Below are 25253 nucleotides of genomic sequence, written 5' to 3' on the forward strand. Positions count from 1 at the left end.
ATTCAGGGAACATGGGGCGCACCAGTGTTTTGTTTTTTTTTCAATTTTTTTATTTATATTTGCCATGTACTTTACTAAAATGTACCAGCTATTTGACCCAAAACATTGGAGACACCCACAGAAGATATCACAGCTTGTCTTGCATATCCAGGAACTGTCTTACTTCTCATGCTCTGGAAATTGCCATCCACGCTTTGAGTGTGTGGTTCATAATTGGCAGTATTCTGCCAGCACTATAGGTCCTGGAACTTTCTTTCTCCTCATTTCCTAGCTTACATTGCTTCTAGTATTACCCGGCAGCCTGCATGTCCTTAACTGAAAGTCCACCTCTCTGTTATGCCTATTTGCAGTCTTACTGACAGGAGAGCAGGAGCAAGTAGTGAAAGACGGGAGAGCAAGAGCAAGTAGTGAAAGACAGGAGAGCAGGAGCAAGTAGTGAAAGACGGGAGAGCAAGAGCAAGTAGTGAAAGACAGGAGAGCAGGAGCAAGTAGTGAAAGACAGGAGAGCAGGAGCAAGTAGTGAAAGATAGGAGAACAGGAGCAAGTAGTGAAAGATAGGAGAGCAGGAGCAAGTAGTGAAAGACAGGAGAGCAGGAGCAAGTAGTGAAAGACAGGAGTGCAGGAGCAAGTAGTGAAAGACAGGAGAGCAGGAGCAAGTAGTGAAAGACAGGAGAGCAGGAGCAAGTAGTGAAAGACAGGAGAGCAGGAGCAAGTAGTGAAAGAGAGGAGAGCAGGAGCAAGTAGTGAAAGAGAGGAGAGCAGGAGCAAGTAGTGAAAGGCAGGAGAGCAGGAGCAAGTAGTGAAAGACAGGAGAGCAGGAGCAAGTAGTGAAAGACGGGAGAGCAGGAGCAAGTAGTGAAAGACAGGAGAGCAAGTAGTGAAAAACAGGAGAGCAGAGCAGAGAGAAAAAAAAACACCAATATTCTCAGATCTCAATGAGGGGGAAAAATGCAGTGAAACAGTGACATTTTTTATTTTTTAGAAACTCTTATTCATTTTGCTGTTGCGGTAAAACGCTGCTTTTTTCTGCATGAATAAAAATGCAAAGTGTGAAAAAGTTCGGAATTAGCAAATTAGAATTTCAAATCTGGAGCGTTTTAGGATATGGAAGGTTTGGAGACGGTGGCAATTTGTCAACATAACAACTATTCCCGTAAGGGTGAATTGAGAGTAGTCATCATCTGTAAGTGCAGCCAACATTTAATTGGTCTTTCCTCTGTATAGTTTAGGGGGCGGACGCTGCTGACGCTGCGCTTCTTAAGGTCAGCTCGCTGGTCTGTAATTTTACAGTGAAAACCCATCATCAGCTCAGTGGTGCAGACAGGAATCTCATTCATACTCCTGCTTTATGACATCAGGTTTTATAGGGCGAAGGGTCACTGGAAGTAAATAAGCCAGTGTGTTCCCAGAAAGAAAAAAAAATCTATATTATTGCTTAATAGGAAACGAGATGCATCCGCCGGGAAAGTGCTACTATCCGGTGTAGTAAACTCACCTGTGACTTCTCTAAAGGTTTTTAGATCTGTTATTAAAAAAAATTATTTTTTTCTCCAAAAAATAAAAATTTCCCCTGATGTCATAAAGCAGGAGTATGAATGAGATTCCTGTCTCCACCAAAAAATAAAAATCCCCCTGAAGATATAAGAAATTAGGACCAGCGGAGAGAGCATTTCTTTAAAGAGAAACTTTTCACCAGGTTTTTGGTGTGTAATCTGAGAGCAGCATGATATAGGGGCTGAGACCCTGATTCCAGTGATGCTTGCTGTCATTTTCATGCTATCCCTGTTTATTCTACTGCAGACCTGAAAGCTGAGCTGTGTATAACTCCGCCCCTGCAGCTGATTGGATGCTTTCTGTGTACACTTTGCATAAGCAGAAAAGTGCCAATTGGTGGAGGTGGATGTCATGATCCCAATGGCAGGGAATCACAAAAGGACAAGCACTAACGAGCTCTAGGGTGATGGAACCTGAGCTGACCGCGACCCTAAACCTAAACACACAAATAATAATAGCCGGGGAACGTGCCTACGTTGATCCTAGACGTCTCGCACCAGCCGAAGATCAAACTTCCCCTATTAGAAGAAACACAGACCTCTCTTGCCTCCAGAGAAATACCCCACAGAAATAGCAGCCCCCCACATATAATGACGGTGAAATGAGAGGAAGGCACATACGCAGTATGAAAACAGATTCAGCAAAATGAGGCCCGCTAAAACTAGATAGCAGAGGATACAAAAGTAAACTGCGCGGTCAGCAAAAAACCCTTCAAAAAACCATCCTGAAATTACTTGAACTCATGTTCCAACTCATGGAACATGAGGAGCAATTACAGCCCACTAGAGCAACCAGCAGCAAAGAAACACGTATCTGCAAGCTGGACAAGACAAAAATAAAGCAAAGCGTGGAACAAGAAAAGCAAAACTTAGCTTGTCCTGAAGATTACTGAAGCCAGAAGCTGAGGTAACAAAACACTCTGATAACCTTGATAGCCGGCCAGGAAATGACAAGAAAGCCCGGTTAAATAGGAAACTCCCATATCCTGATTGAACAGGTGGACACCAGAGACAGCAGAACACAAATCACCCAGTACCATCAGTAACCACCAGAGGGAGCCCAAAAACAGAACTCACAACAGTACCCCCCCCTTGAGGAGGGGTCACCGAACCCTCACGAGAACCACCAGGGCGACCAGGATGAGCCCTATGAAAAGCGCGGACCAAATCATCAGCATGAACATCAGAGGCAACCACCCAAGAATTATCCTCCTGACCATAACCCTTCCACTTGACCAAATATTGGAGTTTCCGTCTGGAAACACGAGAATCCAAGATCTTCTCCACAACATACTCCAATTCTCCCTCCACCAGCACCGGAGCAGGAGGCTCAAGCGAAGGAACAACAGGTACCTCATACCTCCGCAACAACGACCGATGGAACACATTATGAATAGCAAACGATGCCGGGAGATCCAAACGAAACGACACAGGGTTAAGAATTTCCAAGATCCTATAGGGACCGATGAACCGAGGCTTGAACTTAGGAGAAGAGAACCTCATAGGAACAAAACGAGAAGACAACCACACCAAGTCCCCAACACGAAGTCGAGGACCCACGCGGCAACGGCGATTAGCAAACTGCTGAGCCTTCTCCTGGGACAACTTCAAATTTTCCACCACATGACTCCAAATCTGCAACCTATCCACCACCATGTCCACTCCAGGACAATCAGAAGGCTCCACCTGACCAGAGGAAAAACGAGGATGAAACCCCGAATTACAAAAGAAAGGAGAAACCAAGGTAGCAGAACTAGCCCGATTATTAAGAACTCGGCCAGCGGCAAAAAGGTAACCCAGTCATACTGATCAGCAGAAACAAAACACCTCAAATAAGTTTCCAAGGTCTGATTAGTTCGCTCCGTCTGGCCATTCGTCTGAGGGTGGAATGCAGACGAAAAGGACAAATCAATGCCCATCTTAGCACAGAACGTCTGCCAAAATCTAGACACAAACTGGGATCCCCTGTCAGAAACGATGTTCTCCGGAATCCCATGCAAACGAACCACGTTCTGGAAAAACAGAGGGACCAACTCAGAGGAGGAAGGTAACTTAGGCAAGGGTACCAGATGAACCATTTTAGAAAAGCAGTCACACACAACCCAGATGACGGACATTTTTTGAGAGACAGGGAGATCCGAAATAAAGTCCATGGAAATGTGCGTCCAAGGCCTCTTCGGGATAGGCAAAGGTGACAACAATCCACTGGCCCGAGAACAGCAAGGCTTATCCCGAGCACAAACCTCACAAGACTGCACAAAAGAACGCACATCCCTCGACAAGGAAGGCCACCAAAAAGACCTGGCCACCAAGTCTCTAGTACCAAATATTCCAGGATGACCTGCCAACGCAGAAGAATGGACCTCGGAGATGACTCTACTGGTCCAACTATCCGGAACAAACAGTCTCTCAGGCGGACAACGATCAGGTTTACCCGCCTGAAACTCCTGCAAAGCACGTCGCAAGTCTGGGAAGACAGCCGACAAAATCACCCCATCCCTAAGGATACCAGTGGGCTCAGAATTTCCAGGGGAGTCCGGCACAAAACTCCTAGAAAGAGCATCCGCCTTCACATTCTTTGAACCTGGCAGGTATGAAACCACAAAATTGAAACGAGAGAAAAACAGTGACCAACGAGCCTGTCTAGGATTCAGACGCCTGGCAGACTCAAGGTAAATCAGATTTTTGTGATCAGTCAAGACCACCACACGATGTCTAGCACCCTCCAGCCAATGACGCCACTCCTCAAATGCCCACTTCATGGCCAAAAGTTCCCGATTACCAACATCATAATTCCGCTCAGCGGGCGAAAATTTTCTAGAAAAGAACGCACATGGCTTCATCACCGAGCAATCGGAGCTTCTCTGTGACAAAACCGCCCCCGCTCCAATCTCGGAAGCATCAACCTCAACCTGGAAAGGAAGCGAAACATCTGGCTGACGCAACACAGGAGCAGAAGAAAACCGGCGTTTAAGTTCCCGAAAGGCCTCCACAGCCGCAGGAGACCAATCAGCAACATCAGCACCCTTCTTAGTCAAATCCGTCAAAGGCTTAACAACACTAGAAAAATTAGTTATGAAACGACGATAGAAATTAGCAAAGCCCAAGAACTTCTGTAGACTCTTAAGAGATGTAGGCTGCGTCCAGTCACAAATAGCCTGAACCTTGACGGGATCCATCTCAATAGTAGAAGGGGAAAAAATATACCCCAAGAAAGAAATCTTCTGGACTCCAAAGAGACACTTTGAGCCCTTTACAAACAAGAAATTGGCCCACAGGACCTGAAACACCTTCCTGACCTGCTGAACATGAGACTCCCAGTCATCAGAAAAAAACCAAAATATCATCCAAATACACAATCATAAATTTATCCAGATATTCACGGAAAATATCGTGCATAAAGGACTGGAAGACTGAAGGAGCATTAGAAAGTCCGAAAGGCATTACCAAATACTCAAAATGGCCCTCAGGCGTATTAAATGCGGTTTTCCACTCATCACCTTGCTTTATTCGTATAAGATTATACGCACCCCGAAGATCAATCTTAGTGAACCATTTAGCCCCCTTAATGCGAGCAAACAAATCAGTCAACAAAGGCAAAGGATACTGATATTTTACGGTAATCTTATTCAAAAGACGATAATCTATACAAGGCCTCAAGGAACCATCTTTTTTGGCCACGAAAAAAAAACCTGCTCCCAAAGGGGACGAAGATGGACGGATATGTCCCTTTTCCAAGGACTCCCTAACATAATCCCGCATAGCAGTATGCTCTGGCACTGACAGATTGAACAAACGACCTTTAGGAAATTTACTACCAGGAATTAAATCTATAGCACAATCGCAATCCCTGTGAGGAGGAAGCGAACTGAGCTTAGGCTCCTCAAAAACATCCCGATAATCAGACAAAAATACAGGAACCTCAGAAGGAGTAGATGAAGCGATAGAAATCGGAGGTGCATCATCATGAACCCCCTGACATCCCCAGCTTAACACAGACATTGTTTTCCAGTCAAGGACTGGATTATGAGTTTGTAACCATGGCAGACCAAGTACTAGGACATCATGTAAATTATACAATACCAGGAAGCGAATCACCTCCTGATGAACGGGAGTCATACGCATGGTCACTTGTGTCCAGTACTGAGGTTTATTCATAGCTAAAGGTGTAGAGTCAATTCCCTTCAAAGGAATAGGGACTTCCAGAGGCTCAAGACTAAACCCACAGCGCTTGGCAAATGACCAATCCATAAGACTCAGGGCAGCGCCTGAATCTACATAGGCATCGACGGAAATGGATGATAATGAACAAATCAGAGTCACAGACAGAATGAACTTAGACTGTAACGTACTAATGGCAACAGACTTATCAACCTTTTTTGTACGTTTAGAGCATGCTGATATAACATGAGCTGAATCACCACAATAAAAGCACAACCCATTTTTCCGCCTATAGTTTTGCCGTTCACTTCTGGACTGAACTCTATCACATTGCATTGTCTCAAGTGCCTGTTCAGAAGACACCGCCAAATGGTGCACAGGTTTGCGCTCCCGTAAACGCCGATCAATCTGAATAGCCATAGTCATAGACTCATTCAGACCTGTAGGCGCAGGGAACCCCACCATAACATCTTTAATGGCCTCAGAAAGGCCATCTCTGAACTTTGCGGCCAGGGCGCACTCATTCCACTGAGTAAGCACTGACCATTTCCGAAATTTTTGACAATATATTTCTGCTTCATCTTGCCCCTGAGAGAGAGCTAATAAAGCTTTTTCAGCCTGAATCTCTTGGTTAGGTTCCTCATAGAGCAAACCCAATGCCAGAAAAAACGCATCCACATTAAGCAACGCAGGATCCCCTGGTGCCAATGCAAATGCCCAATTTTGAGGGTCACCCCGCAGGAAAGATATAATAATCTTAACCTGCTGAGCAGGGTCTCCAGAAGAGCGAGATTTCAAAGAAAGGAACAACTTGCAATTGTTCCTAAAATTCAGAAAACTAGAACTATCTCCAGCAAAGAACTCTGGGATAGGAATTCTAGGTTCAGACATAGGAGCATGTACAACAAAATCTTGTATATTTTGAACCTTAGCAGCAAGATTATTCAGGCTGGAAGCTAAACTCTGGACGTCCATGATAAACAGCTGAGGTCAGAGCCATTCAAGGATTAAGAGGAGGAAAAAAAAAAAAAAGCCAGGCTGCAATTAAGGCTAGGCAGCAAACTCTGAGGTGGGGAAAAAAAAAAACTTCTTCAGACTACTTTTCCTCCTACTTCAGCCAAAACTTTCGGGCCGGCTATACTGTCATGATCCCAATGGCAGGGAATCACAAAAGGACAAGCACAAACGAGCTCTAGGGTGATGGAACCTGAGCTGACCGCGACCCTAAACCTAAACACACAAATAATAATAGCCGGGGAACGTGCCTACGTTGATCCTAGACGTCTCGCACCAGCCGAAGATCTAACTTCCCCTATTAGAAGAAACACAGACCTCTCTTGCCTCCAGAGAAATACCCCACAGAAATAGCAGCCCCCCACATATAATGACGGTGAAATGAGAGGAAGGCACATACGCAGTATGAAAACAGATTCAGCAAAATGAGGCCCGCTAAAACTAGATAGCAGAGGATACAAAAGTAAACTGCGCGGTCAGCAAAAAACCCTTCAAAAAACCATCCTGAAATTACTTGAACTCATGTTCCAACTCATGGAACATGAGGAGCAATTACAGCCCACTAGAGCAACCAGCAGCAAAGAAACACGTATCTGCAAGCTGGACAAGACAAAAATAAAGCAAAGCGTGGAACAAGAAAATCAAAACTTAGCTTGTCCTGAAGATTACTGAAGCCAGAAGCTGAGGTAACAAAACACTCTGATAACCTTGATAGCCGGCCAGGAAATGACAAGAAAGCCCGGTTAAATAGGAAACTCCCATATCCTGATAGAACAGGTGGACACCAGAGACAGCAGAACACAAATCACCCAGTACCATCAGTAACCACCAGAGGGAGCCCAAAAACAGAACTCACAACAGGTGGAGTTATTCAGAGCAGTTGACTAGGAGGCACGAGACTCCTAGTCCTGGAGTGATGATCTCCTGCTGATAAAATACTGCTGTTATTGATACTACAAGCAGCAGCCCAGTAAGTGACACATTGCTGGAATCAGGGTCTCTGCCTCTACATCATGCAGCTCTCAGATTACATAGCAAAACCCGCTGACAGATTCCCTTTAAGGAAGTACTTACATAGTATATATGCACATACACTTACATAGAATTACACTTGCTTCTTCTAGTGGGAGGCTGAGCACAGCAGAGACGTCTAGATACTGGAGCGCTGCTGTTTATCACGTCTTCCATTGTAATAGTCACCTTTAAAACCAGTTCTCCTTTTTTTTTTTCCTGCACAGGTCACATCCGAATCTCAGATTTGGGGTTGGCTATCAAAATTCCTGATGGTGAGAGTATCCGTGGAAGAGTGGGAACTGTGGGCTACATGGGTAAGTGTCTCCACCATTAGTGTCACCTATGGCAGATAACACTGCGGCCGGCTCGATCACCCACTATCCTCCTCTCGTTACAGCTCCAGAAGTCATTAAGAATGAGAGATACACATTTAGCCCTGACTGGTGGGGGATGGGCTGCATCATATACGAAATGATCGAGGGACAGTCTCCGTTCCGTGCCAGGAAGGAACGGGTGAAAAGGGAAGAGGTGGAAAAACGAGTTCAAGACGAACAAGAGTCGTATTCTGATAAGTTCACAGAAGACGCAAAGTCTATATGTAAGATGGTAAGTGCCCCTATAGGCTCGTGCGTGGTACTACACCACTGTTAAAATGCTAGGTTTTTATCAAGTGAAAAAAAAGCCATACCAAGAGGATTCAAAATCTGGCATTTTAACAGGGGTGTAGATTATATTATATAAGACAAGCATAATAATAAAAAAATATATACGGTATATAACATTCACTTTTTATTAACGCATTTTCACTTGGAAAATATCAGGTTTACTTTATTCCATGTGTCGCTCTGTTTGCAGTGGTACCTAATATGTCTTTTTAGATTAATGAACTGTTTTTTCCTAAGTAAAGGTTAATTACTTTTTTTTATTTATCCCTCAAAGGAAATTAATACATGGTCACTTCTAGAATGGTTTAAAAAAAACTTAGTTTGGGACGTAATTTATATTAAGGAGCTAAAAAAGAAAAAAAAATAGAAGTTTCTGAAGCCAAAGTGAATGGAGAAGTTATAATTGTCCTTTCTGTTCTTCGCAGCTATTAGCCAAAGACCCAAAGCAGCGGCTGGGGTGCAATGAGCAGGGTGCCAGCCAAGTGAAGCAGCATCCTTTTCTCAGGAACATCAATTTCAAGAGGCTGGAAGCTGGAGTGATGAAGCCGTCCTTTGTGCCAGACGTATGTATCTTGTAGGATGTGTAGATACTAGACCTGGGTCCTGTGGCCACGTCGGTTGTCCGTAGGTGCCAGACCGGAGTTCTGCGGACCTCCTCCTACCTGCCACATCCCTGGCACCACTTCTGATTACTATATTATTCTATTGTAATATTTCACTGTAAATTTGCTTACGTCTGTGTTTTCCTCACTCCCTAGCCTCGGGCGGTGTATTGTAAGGATGTGCTGGATATTGAGCAGTTTTCGACAGTTAAAGGGGTCAACTTGGATAAAACAGACAATGATTTCTATGTCAAGTTTGCCACAGGCTGTGTGCCAATTCCCTGGCAGAATGAGGTGAGTATTTTTTAATGTATAACTCCAACTTTGCTGCTTATGTGCAGGTTCCTAATCTATCTTTAATGGGGTTAACGCTCTGTGTCCCGGTATAGGGATAAAATTGACATGATATAATTGTAGTTGCTTGCAGCCACCACTAGGGGGAGCTTACTGTATACACACTTACCATTGAGTACAGTGAGCGCCCTCTAGTGGCAGCTGCAGACTGGTATCATTTTATCATTCATATATTGCTCCATTCATTACCCATGGGGCTGACGAGCTGTCCTTGGTTTTTTTCAGTCCGCAACATAAAGAATAAATAGACTTGACACTCCATACTAACAGTGATAAAAGTGCCCCGTCAGGGATAAAAATTACCAGTGCGGTCCCATCAGTTGGACCCACCAAAGATCAGAAAGTGATCACCTATTCCATGGATATATTGTTTTCACCATACAACCCTCTTTAAATACCTTGTTAGGTTGTTTTTACATGATGATCCCCTGTTTACGCAGAGACAGCTTCCTAAGGATTTCAATGAGACAGGTGTAATGCCTTACTTCCCCAGTGGGGGCACTGCAGGTGGAGTAAGCAGTTCTTGCTTGGTTCCGCCACAGATCACACGCACATTTATTACAATCCCACTGATTTTTGTGTTTGTCTCTTTAGATGATTGAGACTGAATGCTTCAAGGACCTCAACATCTTCGGACCAAACGGGACCCGCTGCCCGGATCTTGACTGGAGGCAGCTTCCCGAACCGCCAAAACGTAGCCTGCTCCAAAGGATCTTCCGAAGACATGTAAGTATCGCTTATTCATCCGAATAACTCTGCTGAAAAAAAAATCATGTGGACACTTAAATCACACATCTCTTCGATGGATGCAAGCTTCAAGTTGAAATTCTTCACTGATATAAATTGTGACTAGTGTGTATGACTCCCATGTTTCTGGAGTCATACATGGTCCTGATGAGAATGCAGAAGGGATCTTCAGGGATCTCCTACCAGACCTGGATCACTGGGTCCTAGACAGTCTGTGGCGCTAGCTGGCAGCATCGGATGCCCTGACACATGATATCATAGAGGTTCTCGGTGTGATTCAGGTCTGAGGAACATGAGGACCAGTCAATGATGTCAATACCTTCATAATCCAGGGACTGCCTACACTCTCTGGCCACCTAAGGCCAAGCATTCTCCTTCACCAGAAGGAACCCAGGGCTCATTGCACCAGTGTAAGGTCTGACATTGACTCTGAGGACGTTGATAGCTATTGGGCTATTGTTTGGAGGCCTCCAAGGACTTGTCTCCCCAGGCTTTCACCGTCTCTCCACCAACCTGGCCATGCTAAATGACACCACGGCATCTCCAGACTCTTTCATGAGTCCCATGTGCGTAATATGACCTGACCATTCTGCCGTTCTCTGGTTAATTCGACTGGAGCTGTAAGTACAGATCCCACTACAGGACACCAGGCCTCATGCCACCCTCATGGAGTCTGCTTCTGACACTTCGGTTAGAAACATGCACGCCAGTAGTCGTTGGAAGTCATTTTGTAGGGCTCTGCCAGCGTTCCTCTTGTTCCCCCTCGCACAAAGGAGCAGTTAGCGGTCCTGGCTAATGTCCTTCTTATGTCCTTCTGGAAAGGCTCTCATCATGGCATTTGCTCCATGATCTTGACATTGTGCTGGGAGACACAGCAAACCTGTGCCATCCTGGAGGATCTGGACTACCTGTGCCACCTGAATGCATTGCAGGTATAGCTTTGTGCGACAAGGGCACTACAAAAAACCTAAAGCTAGAGAAGAATAAGTCAGGAGAATAAGAAGAGAGAAAGAGTCTATGGCCACAACCAGTAGCGCCATTGCCTTGTCTTTTTGTTGTCACTTTCATTTGCACAAAAGCAGGTGAACTAGATTACAATCACTTATAACTGATTGATATCCCTGAGGTTCAGTTGAATCATGGTTATACTGGGATTTGTGTGTTCCCATTATAAACCCCCTCAATGCTTGGTGCGACCATCCTTTGCCTTCAGAACAGCAACAGTTTTCTAGGTAAACTTGCACAAAGTCAGAGATTTTGTAGGATTATAGTCAAGTGCATGAGTAACCAATTATACCGAACAGGTGATGGTGATCAGCATTTTTATAGGTTGTTTGAAACAAAGTCATTAACTAAAACAGAAACAGCTGTGTAGGAGGCTTAAAATCGGATGAGGGGCTGCCTAAGGCCAGAGAGACACTAGCGATTTTAAAATCAGTCCGATTTTGTTCCTGAAGAGTCAGACGAGTGTCACGCTTTTTTCATGCGAGTACAATCCGATTTTTAACACCTAGCATCCGATTTACATACGATTGCAATGCGACTCTTGCATGAGCTTTTACACAGAGCAATTTTCTGTAATTTACACTGTTTTCCAATGAAATACGCTACAAGATAGATACAAAAATATATATATGAATATGTGAGTGAGATGTATAATCATTGCTTTGTGAGTGTAACTCTCTGTACATGTATTTAATTAATAAATTATTATTTTTCTTAAGAAAATGGCATGGGGTTACGCTTAATTTTCCAAACCATCAGAGGGAAACCGGACAGCTGGGGTCAGATGTTTATAGCCTGGGAAGGGGGTAATTCCCTTGGAGCTTCCCAGGCTATTAATATCAGCTCACAGCTGTATACTTAACCTTTACTGGTTATTAAAATGGTGGACCCCTCACAAAAAATGATAGTGTCCCCCTATAATTAATAACCTGCAAAGGCTATGCAGATAACTGTGGGCTGATATTAATAGCCTATGAAGGGGCCATGGATATTGGCCCTCTGAGTCATTATTTCAATTAAAGGAATTTATTCTGGGTGTGTGATTTTATAGAATATGACATTGGGGTCAGCAATGGGGTAGTTTTATAGACACCTCTCCATTACTAACCTCTGGGCTTGATGTCACCTGAAAATAAGGTGACATCAACCTCCCCAACTGTCACCTCATTTGCTACTGCACCCGGGCAATGTGGGTAGACTGAGCCTAAGTGCCAGATTTGGCTTCATTTATGGGGCGACTGAGATCTGATGTTTTTAGTCTCGGAGGGGCCAGTATCCATTGCCCCTTCTTAGGTTATTAATATCAGCCTACAGCTGTCTGCCAAGCCTTTGCTGGTTAGTAAATATAGGGGGGACCCTACGTCTGTTTTTTGGGGGGTCCCCCATTTTAATAACCAGTAAAGGCTAAGTATACAGATGTGAGCTGATATTAATAGCCTATTAAGCTCCATGGGTATTACCCCCTTACCAGGCTATAAACATCTGCCCCCAGCTGTCCACTTTCCCTCTACTGGCTATGAAAATTACGCTAGAGCCCATCCCATTTTTTTTGAGAAATTAATATATTTAGTAATAAAATACATGTACATTAACTACACACACTGTACTAATTGTATATGTCACTGACATCTTTATATGTATTGATTCTATGTGTATATGTCTATTCTATCCTGTCGGGTCACGCTGTGATATTACTCTACACGTCTGCTGAATTGCTAGTTTTTCAAAGGACGTCGGTGTGTAAAAATTGGAAAGCACTCACATGGTCCGAGAGCCATGTAATTTTTTTTTTGTTCTCACACCCATTGATTTCATGCTGTGATTTTTTTTTTTTCCAGTCCGATCGTGATCCGATCCAAGCTGGAAAAAAATTGTGGATGAACACACAATGATAAAATAACATTGGTCCGAATGCAATCAGATTTTTTTTTTTATGATCCCAATCTCTGCTATAAAGATGAAGCCAGTTCCATGTCGCAGGTCACACACCATAGCAAGACGTTGGAGCACAGCAAAAAGACACCAGGTAGTTACAGTGGGTACGTAAAGTATTCAGACCACTTTAAATTTTTCACTCTGTTTCATTGTAGACATTTGGTAAGTTCAAAAAGGTTAATTTTTTCACATTAATGTACACTCTGCACCCCATCTTGACTGAAAAAAAACAGAAATGTAGATTTTTTTTTTTGTGCAAATTTATTAAAAAATAAAAACTGAAATATCTCATGGTCATAAGTATTCAGACCCTTTACTCTGACACTCATATTTAAGTCACATTCTGTCCATTTCCTTGTGATCCTCCTTGAAATGGTTCTACTCCTTCATTGGAGTCCAGCTGTGTTTAACTAAACTGATAGGACTTGATTTGGAAAGGCGCACACCTGTCTATATAAGACCTCACAGCTCACAGTGCATGTCAGACCAAATGAGAATCATGAGGTCAAAGGAACTGGCCAAGGAGCTCAGAGACAGAATTGTGGCAAGACACAGATCTGGCCAAGGTTACAACAGAATTTCTGCAGTACCCAAGGTTCCTAAGAGCTCAGTGGCCTCCATAATCCTTAAGTGGAAGAAGTTTGGAACCATCAGAAGTCTTCCTAGATCTGGCCATCCATCCAAACTGAGCAATCCTGGTAGAAGAGCCGTGGTAAAGAAGAATCCCAAGATCATTGTGGCTGCGCTCCAGAGATGCAGTAGGGAGATGGGAGAAAGTTCCACAAAATCAACTATCACTGCAGCCCTCCACCAGTCGGGCCTTTATGGCAGAGTGGCCCGACGGAAGCCTATCCTAAGTGCAAGACATATGTAAGCCGGCATAGAGTTTGCAAAAAAAACACATGAAGGACTCCCAGACTATGAGAAATAAGATTCTCTGGTCTAATGAGACGAAGATAGACCTTTTTAGTGATAATTCTAAGTGGTATGTGTGGAGAAAACCAGGCACTGCTCATCACCTGCCCAATACAATCCCAACAGTGAAACATGGTGGTGGGAGCATCATGCTATGGGGATGTTTTTCAGCTGCAGGGACAGGACGACTGGTTGCCATTGAAGGAAACATGAATGCGGCCAAGTACAGCGATGTCTTGGATGAAAACCTCTTCCAGAGTGCTCTGGACCTCAGACTTGGCCAAAGGTTCACCTTCCAACAAGACAATGACCCTAAGCACACAGCTAAAATAACAAAGGAGTGTCTTCAGATCTTCAGAACAACTCTGTGACCATTCCTGACTGGCCCAGCCAGAGCCCTGACCTAAACCCAATTGAGTATCTCTGGAGAGACCTGAAAATGGCTGTCCACCAACGTTCACCATCCAACCTGACGGAACTGGAGAGGATCTGCAAGGAAGAATGGCAGAGGATCCCCAAATCCAGGTGTGAAAAACTTGTTGCATCATTCGTAAGAAAACTCATGGCTGTACTAGCTCCAAAGGGGCTTCTACTCAATACTGAGCAACGGGTCTGAATACTTATGACCATGTGATATTTCAGTTTTTCTTTTTTAATACATTTGCAAAAATTTCTATTAGTTTTTTTTTTGTTTTTTTAGTCAAGATGGGGTGTAGAGTGTACATTAATGAGAAAAAAAAATGAACTTTTTTGAATTTACCAAATGGCTGCAATGAAACAAAGAATAAAAAAATTTATAGGGGTCTGAATACTTTCCGTACCCACTGTATACTGCATCAGTAAGGTCTCTCCCAGCCTAGGATTTCAAAGCAGACTAGGGGTTTTCAGAACCAAGAAATGGGCAATTTTGGAGACCGTAAACCCAGAGGTCGTCCAAGGAAACTTAGTGCAGCAGATGAAATACACACCTTGCTTACTTCTCTTCCAAATCAGAAGATGTCCAGCAGTTCCATCAGCTCAGAACTGTCAGCAACCAGCTACACCTATATACTGACTGATAAGAGAAGTCTGACCAGAAGTGGTCTTCATCAGGGGCATAGCTACAACAGGTGCAGGGGTTGCAATCGCATCCGGGCCCTGGAGCCTAGGGGGCCCTAAAAGTCCCTTTGGCCTATAGAGAAAGACTATTACTATTTATGATGAAAAATATTTGGGGGCCCCGTTGGAGCTTTCGCATCAGGGCCCTTGAGTTTCACGTTACGCCACTGGTCTTCATGGAAGTATTGTGGGCAAAAATCCATACCTCCGACATGGAAACAACGCCAAGTGACTCACCTATGCATGAAAATCTAGGAACTGAGGTGCAGAAAAACAACAGCAGGATGAGTGAAAATGTGAAATATTTGACCTTAGTAGAAGACACCATATATTGATTAGATTTAATTTCGACTTGCATTTTAATTGATAATATAATATATAATACCTTAGTTTTACAATCTATCCTCCCGCCTCATGCAGGTGTAGCAGCTGCCGCACTTTGGAGACCCGCTTTATTGTATTTTTTTGAGAACCGATGGCCAATTTTCTTTTTTGTTACTAGTAACTTTTTGCCCTTTCCCTTCCCAGCCGGCCGACTATGGAATCACCCCAAACGACTCCTCCCTTTCAAACGTGAACGCCACAAACCACAACTTCCAAAGCAGAACGGGAACGGACTTGTCATCTTGACGGAATATCTTCGAACCATCCCGCACTGGTTTTCTCAAGAAGCCATCCAACAAGCCTCTTTCCTCCGTCCCACCCGTTTTCTCAGGTTTACCCTTGGACTCTGTGCAAAACTTTTTACAGGAAAAAATATAAATATATATTTTAGGTCTTTGATGACCAAACAGACTGATGGGAAAATTTCAATTACTGCTTCCAGCAGTGGTGAGATCTCGGACTTTTAATTTTTTTTTTTTCTCTTTTTGCATTTTAAGCAAATCATTTCTGATAAACTGTTTTATGCGACGTCCATGGAAATATACAAGCTGTGTTTGTTCTATTTTTTTTTTATTATTATCGTTCTGTATTTTTTTTTTATTGACTTGGTAATGCATTGTAAAAGAAAACGGGATGACTGGGAAATCCCATTTTGTGTCATCCTGCCATATTTTCCCAACGGGAAGAAACGTTCATCAATCAAATGTGCTAAAATTATGACAATTTTTCCTATTATTATGTAACATGTATTCTTTTCAGTTGCCTTTTTGCCAGTGTTTATTATCGGTCATTATTACAAAAGTCGTATTGTCATCCTATCTCCAACCCGCAGTTGAGGTGGCTTTTTTGTTTTTGGCGCTAAAGAGGTAAAAAATGAGGCAAAAACAATTACCGAGTTTACTACTTCTTCTCTTCTCCCCACCTCCCGTGCTAGTGCATGTGAAGCAACAACTTTGTGAGAATGAGGAGTGGTTTTGGTTGATGAGATTTAACTACAGCCGTCTGCCATAACCTCACCCATCCCCAATAAAAATGAAAAAATATATATATATATTTATATATAATATGGGAGAGGAAAAGCTGATTGTTAGTCTTTTCTGCCATTTTCCTAGTATCTTGAGGCCATCAAATAGGTAAGTTTTTAATTTAGTTTTTATGGCACCCCCCACAACCATTTCCAACTTACCATCACTTTTTAAGACCTAGTTTTTGGGGACTGTTCTGGCAGAAAGTGGTGTTGACAAAAACAAAAATATTGAAATGACAAATGTTATTATATAACTTCTGTATCTATTTTTTTGTGTGTCCACTTTGTCCGTTTTTATTACAAAGTCATATCTGCTGAGAACGAGTTGCATGGTTCCATCATCAGTCCCTGTTGGGTCGGCGTATGTCCTGCTGAAAAAAAAAAAGAGTTTAGATCGAGGGAAGCAAGAAAAACAGAAACTTTTTTTTTTTCTTTTGGAAAAAAAAGATGTGGATACTGACCCATATAGATGAACTTTTGGCTAGGAAGAAAATTAACCAGATTTTCATGGTGGTAAATTCACGGCTAGATTTTTTTTTGCTTGGACTTTAGAGCAGAAAATGCCCTTTTTCTGGATCGAAATCTGCGCAAAAAAACCCCCAGGCCCTATTGGTTTCATGTTTTCAGTGTTGCGCTCACGGTGTGTTGCCTGAGATAATGTCGGCAAATCGCTTCCTTGATTCCAATTTTCTGTAGAACTAGCAATGAGCAAAAAGATTTTGCCAAATCCCGGTCTACTAGCCAAGTCCGAGTTCCGTGGCCACTGTGAACGATGCTGGCATCCCCGGCTCTTCTCGTGATTGGTAGGCCCAGCAGAACGTCGCATGTGTCACGGCACAATGATGCTGTTGAAAAAGGCCTAATAATTCCAAGAAGTGCAGGAGATGCCGCTGGTAAGAAGCGGTTTGCAGACTCTGCTCTGGCTGCCACCACGAGCAACCGTCCAGGATCCTGAAAATCTTCTTGCTCACCTCTACGTAGATCCCAAGCCAAACTTTTCATTGAAGTCAAAAGGCTGAAAAAATATAACTTGAGTCAAAAACCTCATTAAAAAAATGCATGAATTTCTGGCTTGTATTTTTCTTGAAAATCATTTTGGGTTTTTCCACCAAATTGTGCATAATTTGGTATAGATCTGCGTAAAAAACCCATTACTGGGACTTCAGAGGACACCTTGCTGGTATTTGTACTGTGATGATGTAACAGCAGTCACATAGGATGTGACGACTTTATAGGAGGCCGGAATTGTATGGCGATTGGTCGGGTACTAGACCAGGAGGCCTGTGAATCGCAACCAATCTGTAAAATACATTGACGTGCTGCAGTTTTAATATCTGACTTTACGCACGGTTTTCTGCTGAGCCAGGATAAGTTTTGCATATGGGTCCTCTGCTCGCAAAACCTCACTTCATGTCCTCTTGTGTGCATGCATGTATCCTTAAAAGGAATCTTTCAGTAGGATTCACCTTCTTAAGACAACTATATGGACATGTAGGGCATAGGAAGCTTAATAAAATGATACCTGTATATCTGCGATCCGATGTCTTGTTCTCGAAAAATCCACGTTTTTCTTCATATGTAAATGAGCTGTTAAGATCTATGGGCCGGACATAGATCTCCCTGAGAGTTTGCCTCCAGAGCTTATTGTAAATGAAAGTGGAGTTACCAGGGTGAGACACGTAGCTAAGGAGAGTGGACTGTCAGTCATTACACGTCTCCTAATGCCTCTTTCATTTATAATAAGCTGTGGAGATAGGTTCTTGGGGAGATCTATGTCCGGCCCATAGATCCTAACAGCTAATTTACATATTAAGAAAAACGTGGATTTCTCTGGAATAAGACATCGGATTGCAGATATGAAGGTATCATTTTACTAAGCTTCCTATGACCTGCATACTCATATAGACGGCTTAGGAGGGTTGATCCTACTGAATGATTCCCTTTAAGGTTATTATCCACTAGTGAACACTTTTATTTTACAATCTGAATAAATGTAAAACGTGCAGGTTAATTTCCTAATTAATGGTAATAATTCATGTGCTCATAGTTACACGTCCCTTACGTTGCCAATTGATAATTTTTTACCTCTCTGCAAGTCCAAGACCGTAACATTGCTATGAATTTGCCGTGCGATTCTGCCTCATGTGAACGCGCTTTGAGGCTACGTTAACGTGACTGTATTTTCGGTCTGTCCGGACTGCATTCAGACCAATGTTCTTCAATAAGGCTGTTAAGATGCCCGTTCTTTTTTTTTTTCATGGTCCAAATCTCGACATTAAAAAAAAATAAAGAAAAAAAAAAAATTTGTAGTGTGCGCTAGTCTTCTCCGTATTCAAGATGGTGCGTAAAAAAGCAAACAAAGTTGGGATCCTGTATGGATCATCCTTATAGCATCCGATTGTTACGGATATAGTCCAATTCTTCAACATAGGAAAATGTATTTACTCTTGTAAATCTTATTAATTGCCGATGTATAAAAACGAATGTCGTCCAGGTAGCGATGAAAATCGGAGTATTTTATTTTGCTCTCTCGTGTGTACATTTCAGATATAGTGTGAACCTGGCCTTACATTTTATAAATGTTAATAGTTCTGCAAATTGTGTTCCTGAAAACCAATGTTCCACCCTTGGTACAAGCACACAGTTTCCACCATTATTCGCCTCTTTGGGAGGTGATCCGGCGCTTTGCTGCTCTAACCGTAAAGAATGCTTTCACATTTGTCCAACTGTTCAGCAACGGTATATCCTCATTCACAGCTGGTCATAATTGTGCATCACCCACCATGGGACCAATTCAATAGTGTTCTAGAGGTGAAAAACTTTTCCAATTCCTAAGGTCATCTTATTCGTTGGAATGGAGTTATCGGGCTCGTAGCTCCAAATTTACCACCGCCCTCAAATCGAATTAATCTCTGTTTCAGAATAAGCTTTGCCGATAAGCTTACATGTGTATCAGGGTGCGTCAAAAAATTCCCGCACTCCAGTTGGGCGCACTGACTTATCAGCACTTTACGTATTGGGTCACTGCTCTAAAGGTTTGATCTTTTTTTTATTATTTTGTGGTCTGCACAAAGTCTTCGATAAATATCAGCGCCGGGCCAACCCTCGTAGTATTGAAAAAGGGATTTGTAGTAAAAGATGGCTGTATGAATGGATCGAGAAGATCGCGCAAGTGTCAGCCATGAAGAAGAAGCTAAATGGCCGTCCATGACTGATGAGAACATTGAGCGTGAACGTCAACTGAATCTGTTGGATAGAGGAGTGACAGTGGATTATGTTCCCTGAAAGAAACCCTACGAGGCCAAAGTTTCACGTATGAAGGAGATTGAAGACAGTGATGCGTTCCTGGCTCGCAGCTCAGCCTAAAATGTTTTTTTTTTAATAATGAAATATAAAAGTTTGGTAAAAGAAGAAAAAAGTGTATTCAAAAGAAGAAAGAATTATGTTAAAAAAAAAAAAAGTTTGTCATTTCTGAATGTTTAGTAAAATATATTCTACTGCTGGAGTGTGGAATTTTTTGACTCCCTCTTTGTAGATTGATTTGTCCTGTAATCTGCTTCGTCCTCACACCCCACAGTAAAAGGTCTATTAAGAAAAATAAATACACTTCACCACTTCCAATCCAATCGTTCAAAATGGCTTCCTCGCTACCTAGGAGCAAGTGGAGAGGATCCTGTCCGCCAGGCAGGTAACAGGTATGTAGTGGTTGAAATGCAGGCTGTCATTCTCGGGTCAGAAAAGCCGCCGGCCAGACCGAGCATTGTGATGCTATCGTCGTCCGTGTTACTGCACCCTTAGGTTGAATGTTGTGAACACCACCCACTTGTTGCACATGTACAGTGTTTTAATTTAATCTTTTTTGTAACTTTTTAAAATGAAAATACTTAAAAGGCAAAAATACAGAAGCGTCCTTATGCATTGCATCACTGATATTTTCTGGCGGAGGAGAGCGCCACAGAACCTTGGACAGATCTACAAGGCACGTTGCATCTCCTGGGTCTGACAAGTTGTTGTTCTGGATGAAATATTATAAAAGGTCTCATTCACACCCTTCCCCCCATCTCCCGGTCATGAGAGAGGTCGGCTAAAAGGTGGGTGCAAGGACTTAATTCTCATTTGTCATATTTTCCCACAGGATCCTCCTAAAAAAAAAAAATTGCTCCATTTTCTGATACCCGTAGCATCTCCATTTTTCATGATCTAGGGTTGGGTGAGGTCTTATTTTTTGCGATACCATTTTTGTGCAGATACGTTCTTTTGATTGCCCGTTATGGCATTTTAGTGCAATGTTGCGGCAACCAAAAAAAGCATTATTTTCTCACTACGCTGTTTTAGCGATCAGGTTAATCCTTTTTTTTTTATTGATAGATTGGGCGATTCTGAATGAGGCGATACCAAATATGTTTGATTTTATTTTTATTGTTTTTTTTTTTTTTTTTTAAAGGGGGGTGATTTGAACTTTTTACTTTCTCCTTCACCACATTGGGGGACACAGAACCATGGGTGTTATGCTGCTGTCGCTAGGAGGCTGACACTAAGCTGAGACAAAAAAAAAGTTAGCTCCTCCCCTGCAGTATACACCCTCATGCTGGCTTCCAGAGACCCAGTTCAAGCTTAGTGTCTGTAGGAGGCACACAGGGTCTGCTATTCAGACCAGAATTTTTTATTTTTTTACTGTTGAATTTTTTACCCGGCTGAAGGGGCGACGGAACCTTTCTAGGCTCCGATCTCCCCGAACCAACAACAGGCGAGCACGGAGAGTGTCGCCTCTCCGTATCCTCTCCTGCGACGTGGGATGCCACTGCCTGGGCTGTTTTCTTAGGGCGACGGACCCCTTCAAGGGTTCATGATCTCCCCGCATCGCTTAACAGACGAGCACATGGAGTGTCACCTCCACATATCCTCTTCTGCAGCCAGGCCTATTGCCGGACATTTTGCCCTGCCCACCAGGTCATACCCTTGGATGTTCAGAGGCACCCTCCATCGTGGCGTCCGTGCAGCCCCCACTGCATCACCACTGAACAAAGCGGATGATGAAAGGAGGCGGATGGTACCTCTCCACCCCCTTTTAAGGGGTTGGTGGATGGCGGCTCCCCCAACCCTGCACCGTCCTAACTACCCCAGGCAAAGCTCTGACCTGCTGCGCTGCAGTCCCCTTCATATTGGGTTAAGTGCCACCCAGGAGGGGTCGTTTTCTGGCGGTTATAGGAGGGCTCCATAGCGGCAGGGACTTCACAGGGTTCCGGGGCATCTTCTCGGTCTGCGCCGGCCGTAGCCATAAACTTAGTCCCTGGCTTTGGCCTAGTGCGGGCTGCATCCTCGATAGGCCCCGGCCCACCGCTCGCATCACTTTTGCGGCTTCGCCCCCAGACCTGGCGCTTCTCGCTCCTTGCGAGACTATCTTCCAGCTCTCAGCAGTCATCTTTCGCCCCAGCAAAGCTCTGCTCCGGCTGCCTTCACATCTCAGCAGCCCTGGATGCCGGTCTCCCCTACTCAGCGCCACCTCATCAGATTACAGGACACTGGGTAAAGAAACTGCACTAGGTGCTTCCCTGCAGCTTTACCCCACATGGCTTCCAGGCAGTGTTTTTAACTTATATTGGGGTACATCATGTCGCAGTCAAAAGCTAAAAAGACTGCAAAAGTACATACTACCTTTTTCACGGCGTGCTCCACCTGCCAGGCTCCTCTCCCTCGGCCTCAAAGCTCCCCTCTCTGCTCAGCCTGTGATGCCCAATGTGCTTAGGAGCCCTACGCCGCTACCGACCCCAGCGTATCTAGCCCCCTGAGTGGGCCATGTCACTGTCACAATCCATGGCTTTGTTGGCCAAAGCGATTGAATCCCTTCAAGACCCCTCTGGGGAGGCGGGGCAGTCGTCTACCTGTGCTAAGAGACCCCCTCCCTTACAGGGGAATCATTGGCCAGCAGGGGCCGCTCACACCTGAAAAAAGTACGGACATCCAAAAAACCGGCACCGCACTACCTCTCCTGAGCATTCATGCCATTCAGCCTCTGGTAGTTCCACTTCTCGCTCACCCTCTCCAGGGGCTCGCAGCGACCATGACTCTGAATATGAGTCTGAGGCATCCTTGGACCCGGATTTTCCGGAGTTTCAATTGACTGGACTCCCTCATTGAAGCCGTCAATCATGTGCTAAAGGTTGACGATGACCGGATCATGCGGTATCTTTTAAAAGAACCAAGCGATCCCATAGGGTGTTTGCCTCTCATCCGAACTTTTTAGATATAGTCCGGCGACAGAGGGAGCGACCGGATAAACGCTTTACGGGAAAAAGGCCCTGGAAACAAAGTATCCCTTTTCCACAGATCTTGTCAAAGATTGGACGGAACCTCCATTAGTGGATCCTCCGGTGTCGCGTTTGGCTACCAAAACGCTTTTATCCGTTCCTGATAAGGTTTTGATTAAAAATCCCACAGAATGTCAAATAATTTCCTTGCTCGCTCAGTGTACGAAGCCTCAGATTCCTCTCTATCCCCTTCTTTTGCTGCGGCATGGGTCGCAAAAGCAATGGTTTTCTGTGCAGATGCCCTTGCAAGATCGATTCAGGACCAGGCTCTTCTGTCTGAGGCTGCGGATCTCACCAAACAAATTGCCATGGCCGGAGACTATGTGATGTATGCGTCTTTAGATGCCGCGAACTGTGCTGCAATTGCTGCCTCTAACGCTGTCACCATTAGAAGAGCACTATTGCTTAGAGAGTGGCGTGCAGATTCCTATTCTAAAAAGTCTTTGATTTCTCTGCCTTTTCAGAGCAGACGTCTGTTTGGAGAAAAATTAGACCAGCTTATTTCCGATGCTACAGGAGGAAAAAGCAAATTCCTCCCGCAGCACAGACCTAGGACTACTTTTCAGCGCCAGCAACATTTTCGCTTTCGTCCCTTTTGCAGTAGCCCATTCTGGTTCACCTCCACAACCTCGTCCAGATCAGAACGATTGCCACGTACAGAGAGAGACCCTCGGCCCTCATGCAGGCCGAATAAGTCCTGGCGAGGTAAGCCTAGGCAACCCAGAACCTGGGGAACCAGGCCCTCCAGGTTCCCTTCACAATGACTTGGGGAGTTTTCCGGTCGACACCACCAAAGTAGGCGGACGCCTTCTTTTTCAACATGTCTGGCTTTCCGTCAACGACGAATGGGTCAGAGACCTGGTGTCTTCTGGTTACAAAATAGAATTCTCCGCCTCCCCTCCGGCACGATTCTTCCCCTCTCGTCTCCCAAGTTCAGGGGCTCAGACTCGTGCACTTCACTGCACCATCAAAACTCTCAGCCAAAACGGGGTTATTGTTCCAGAACGCGAGAGATTCAGAGGTTTTTACTCAAACCTATTTGTCGTTCCAAAAAAGGACGGGACGGTGCGCCCTATTTTGGATCTAAAGCTCCTAAACAAGTATGTAAAAGTTTGGCACTTCAGGATGGAATCCCTCCGGTCGGACATCTCTTCAATGAAGAGAGGAGAGTTTCTAGCATCAATAGACATCAAAGATGCTTACTGTATCTCCATATCCCAGTCTTCCCGCCACATCAAAGGTTTTTGCGTTTTGCCATCCAGGAGGACCATTTTCAATTCATGGCCTTACCCTTTGGCCTTGTCACCGCACCCAGGGTATTCACAAAGGTCATGGCGGCGGTCATGGCCATTCTTCACTCCCGAGGAGTGGTTGTGTTGCCATACTTAGACGACCTCCTGATCAAAGGCCCGTCCTATCATGCCTGCAACACATGCGTCAGCATTACCTTGGATACTCTTTCACGCCTGGGCTGGCTGATAAACTTGGACAAGTCCTCACCCATTCCAGCCCAGCGGATCTCCTTCCTAGGCATGATCCTGGACACGTCCAAGGGGCTGGTCCTGCTTCCTTGGTCCAAGGCCCAAGCGCTCAAGCAGGGAACCTGGACACTTTGTCGTCCCTTTCCTCATTCCACTCAGTTTGCCATGAGGATCCTGGGGAAAATGGTGGCCCCAATGGAAGTTGTCCCCTTCGCGCAACTGCATCTCCGCCCCTTACAACAGGCTCTGCTAGACAATTGGGACAGGAGTCCCTTATCCCTCGATCGGCCATGTCCTCTGTCCCCCGCGGATCAAGCAAGCGCTCAAATGGTGGACGTTGGAATCATCTCTCAGCCAGGGAAGGTCTTTTCTCCCAATTCACTGGCTGGTGTTGACTACCGATGCCAGTCTCCTCGGTTGGGGAGCAGTATTTCACCACCACACTGCCCAGGGGTGTTGGACATCTCGGGAGTCGAGACTTCCGATAAACATCTTAGAGATTTGAGCCATCAGGTTTGCCCTGAGATGCCTCCATTCCCTCCTTGCTGGTCACCCTATTCGCATTCAATCAGACGTCACAGCGGTGGCGTACATAAACCATCAAGGGGGTACCTGCAGCAGGGCGGCAATGCAGGAGGTCTCCCACATTACCCTTTTGTCCGAGAACAACCGCTCCATCATCTCTGCAATGCACATTACAGGCGTCGAGAACTGGGCGGCGGATTTTCTCAGCCTACAGGATCTCGCCTTGGGGGAGTGGGAACTCCATCCGGAGGTCTTCCAGCAGATTTCCCTTCGTTGGGGGATTCCGGACGTGGATCTGATGGCGTCCAGACTGAACGCAAAAGTTCCCAATTTCATAGCACGTTCTCGGGATCCCCAGGCCATCGGGGTGAACGCACTGATATCCCCATGGCATCAGTTCCACTTCCCGTATGTGTTTCCTCCACTTCGCTTTCTACCGAAGGTTATCCGGAAAATCAAGATGGA

At 44.5% G+C, this 25253-nt stretch overlaps 1 protein-coding gene across 1 annotated transcript in view; it reads left to right on the forward strand.

Moving 5' to 3' along the window:
* Positions 1-16470, forward strand: part of LOC138677043 (G protein-coupled receptor kinase 5-like) — a 90518-nt gene extending 74048 nt beyond the window's left edge. Inside the window, exons 11-16 of the mRNA XM_069766854.1 lie at positions 7967-8056; positions 8140-8348; positions 8833-8970; positions 9166-9303; positions 9958-10089; positions 15592-16470. Coding sequence (XP_069622955.1) covers positions 7967-8056; positions 8140-8348; positions 8833-8970; positions 9166-9303; positions 9958-10089; positions 15592-15693 — 809 coding nt within the window. The 3' untranslated portion in view covers positions 15694-16470. The remainder of the gene's footprint in view (positions 1-7966; positions 8057-8139; positions 8349-8832; positions 8971-9165; positions 9304-9957; positions 10090-15591) is intronic.
* The last annotated feature ends 8783 nt before the right edge of the window (positions 16471-25253 follow it).

This window comes from Ranitomeya imitator, chromosome 4 (assembly GCF_032444005.1).
Source record: "Ranitomeya imitator isolate aRanImi1 chromosome 4, aRanImi1.pri, whole genome shotgun sequence".
Lineage (NCBI taxonomy): Eukaryota > Metazoa > Chordata > Amphibia > Anura > Dendrobatidae > Ranitomeya > Ranitomeya imitator.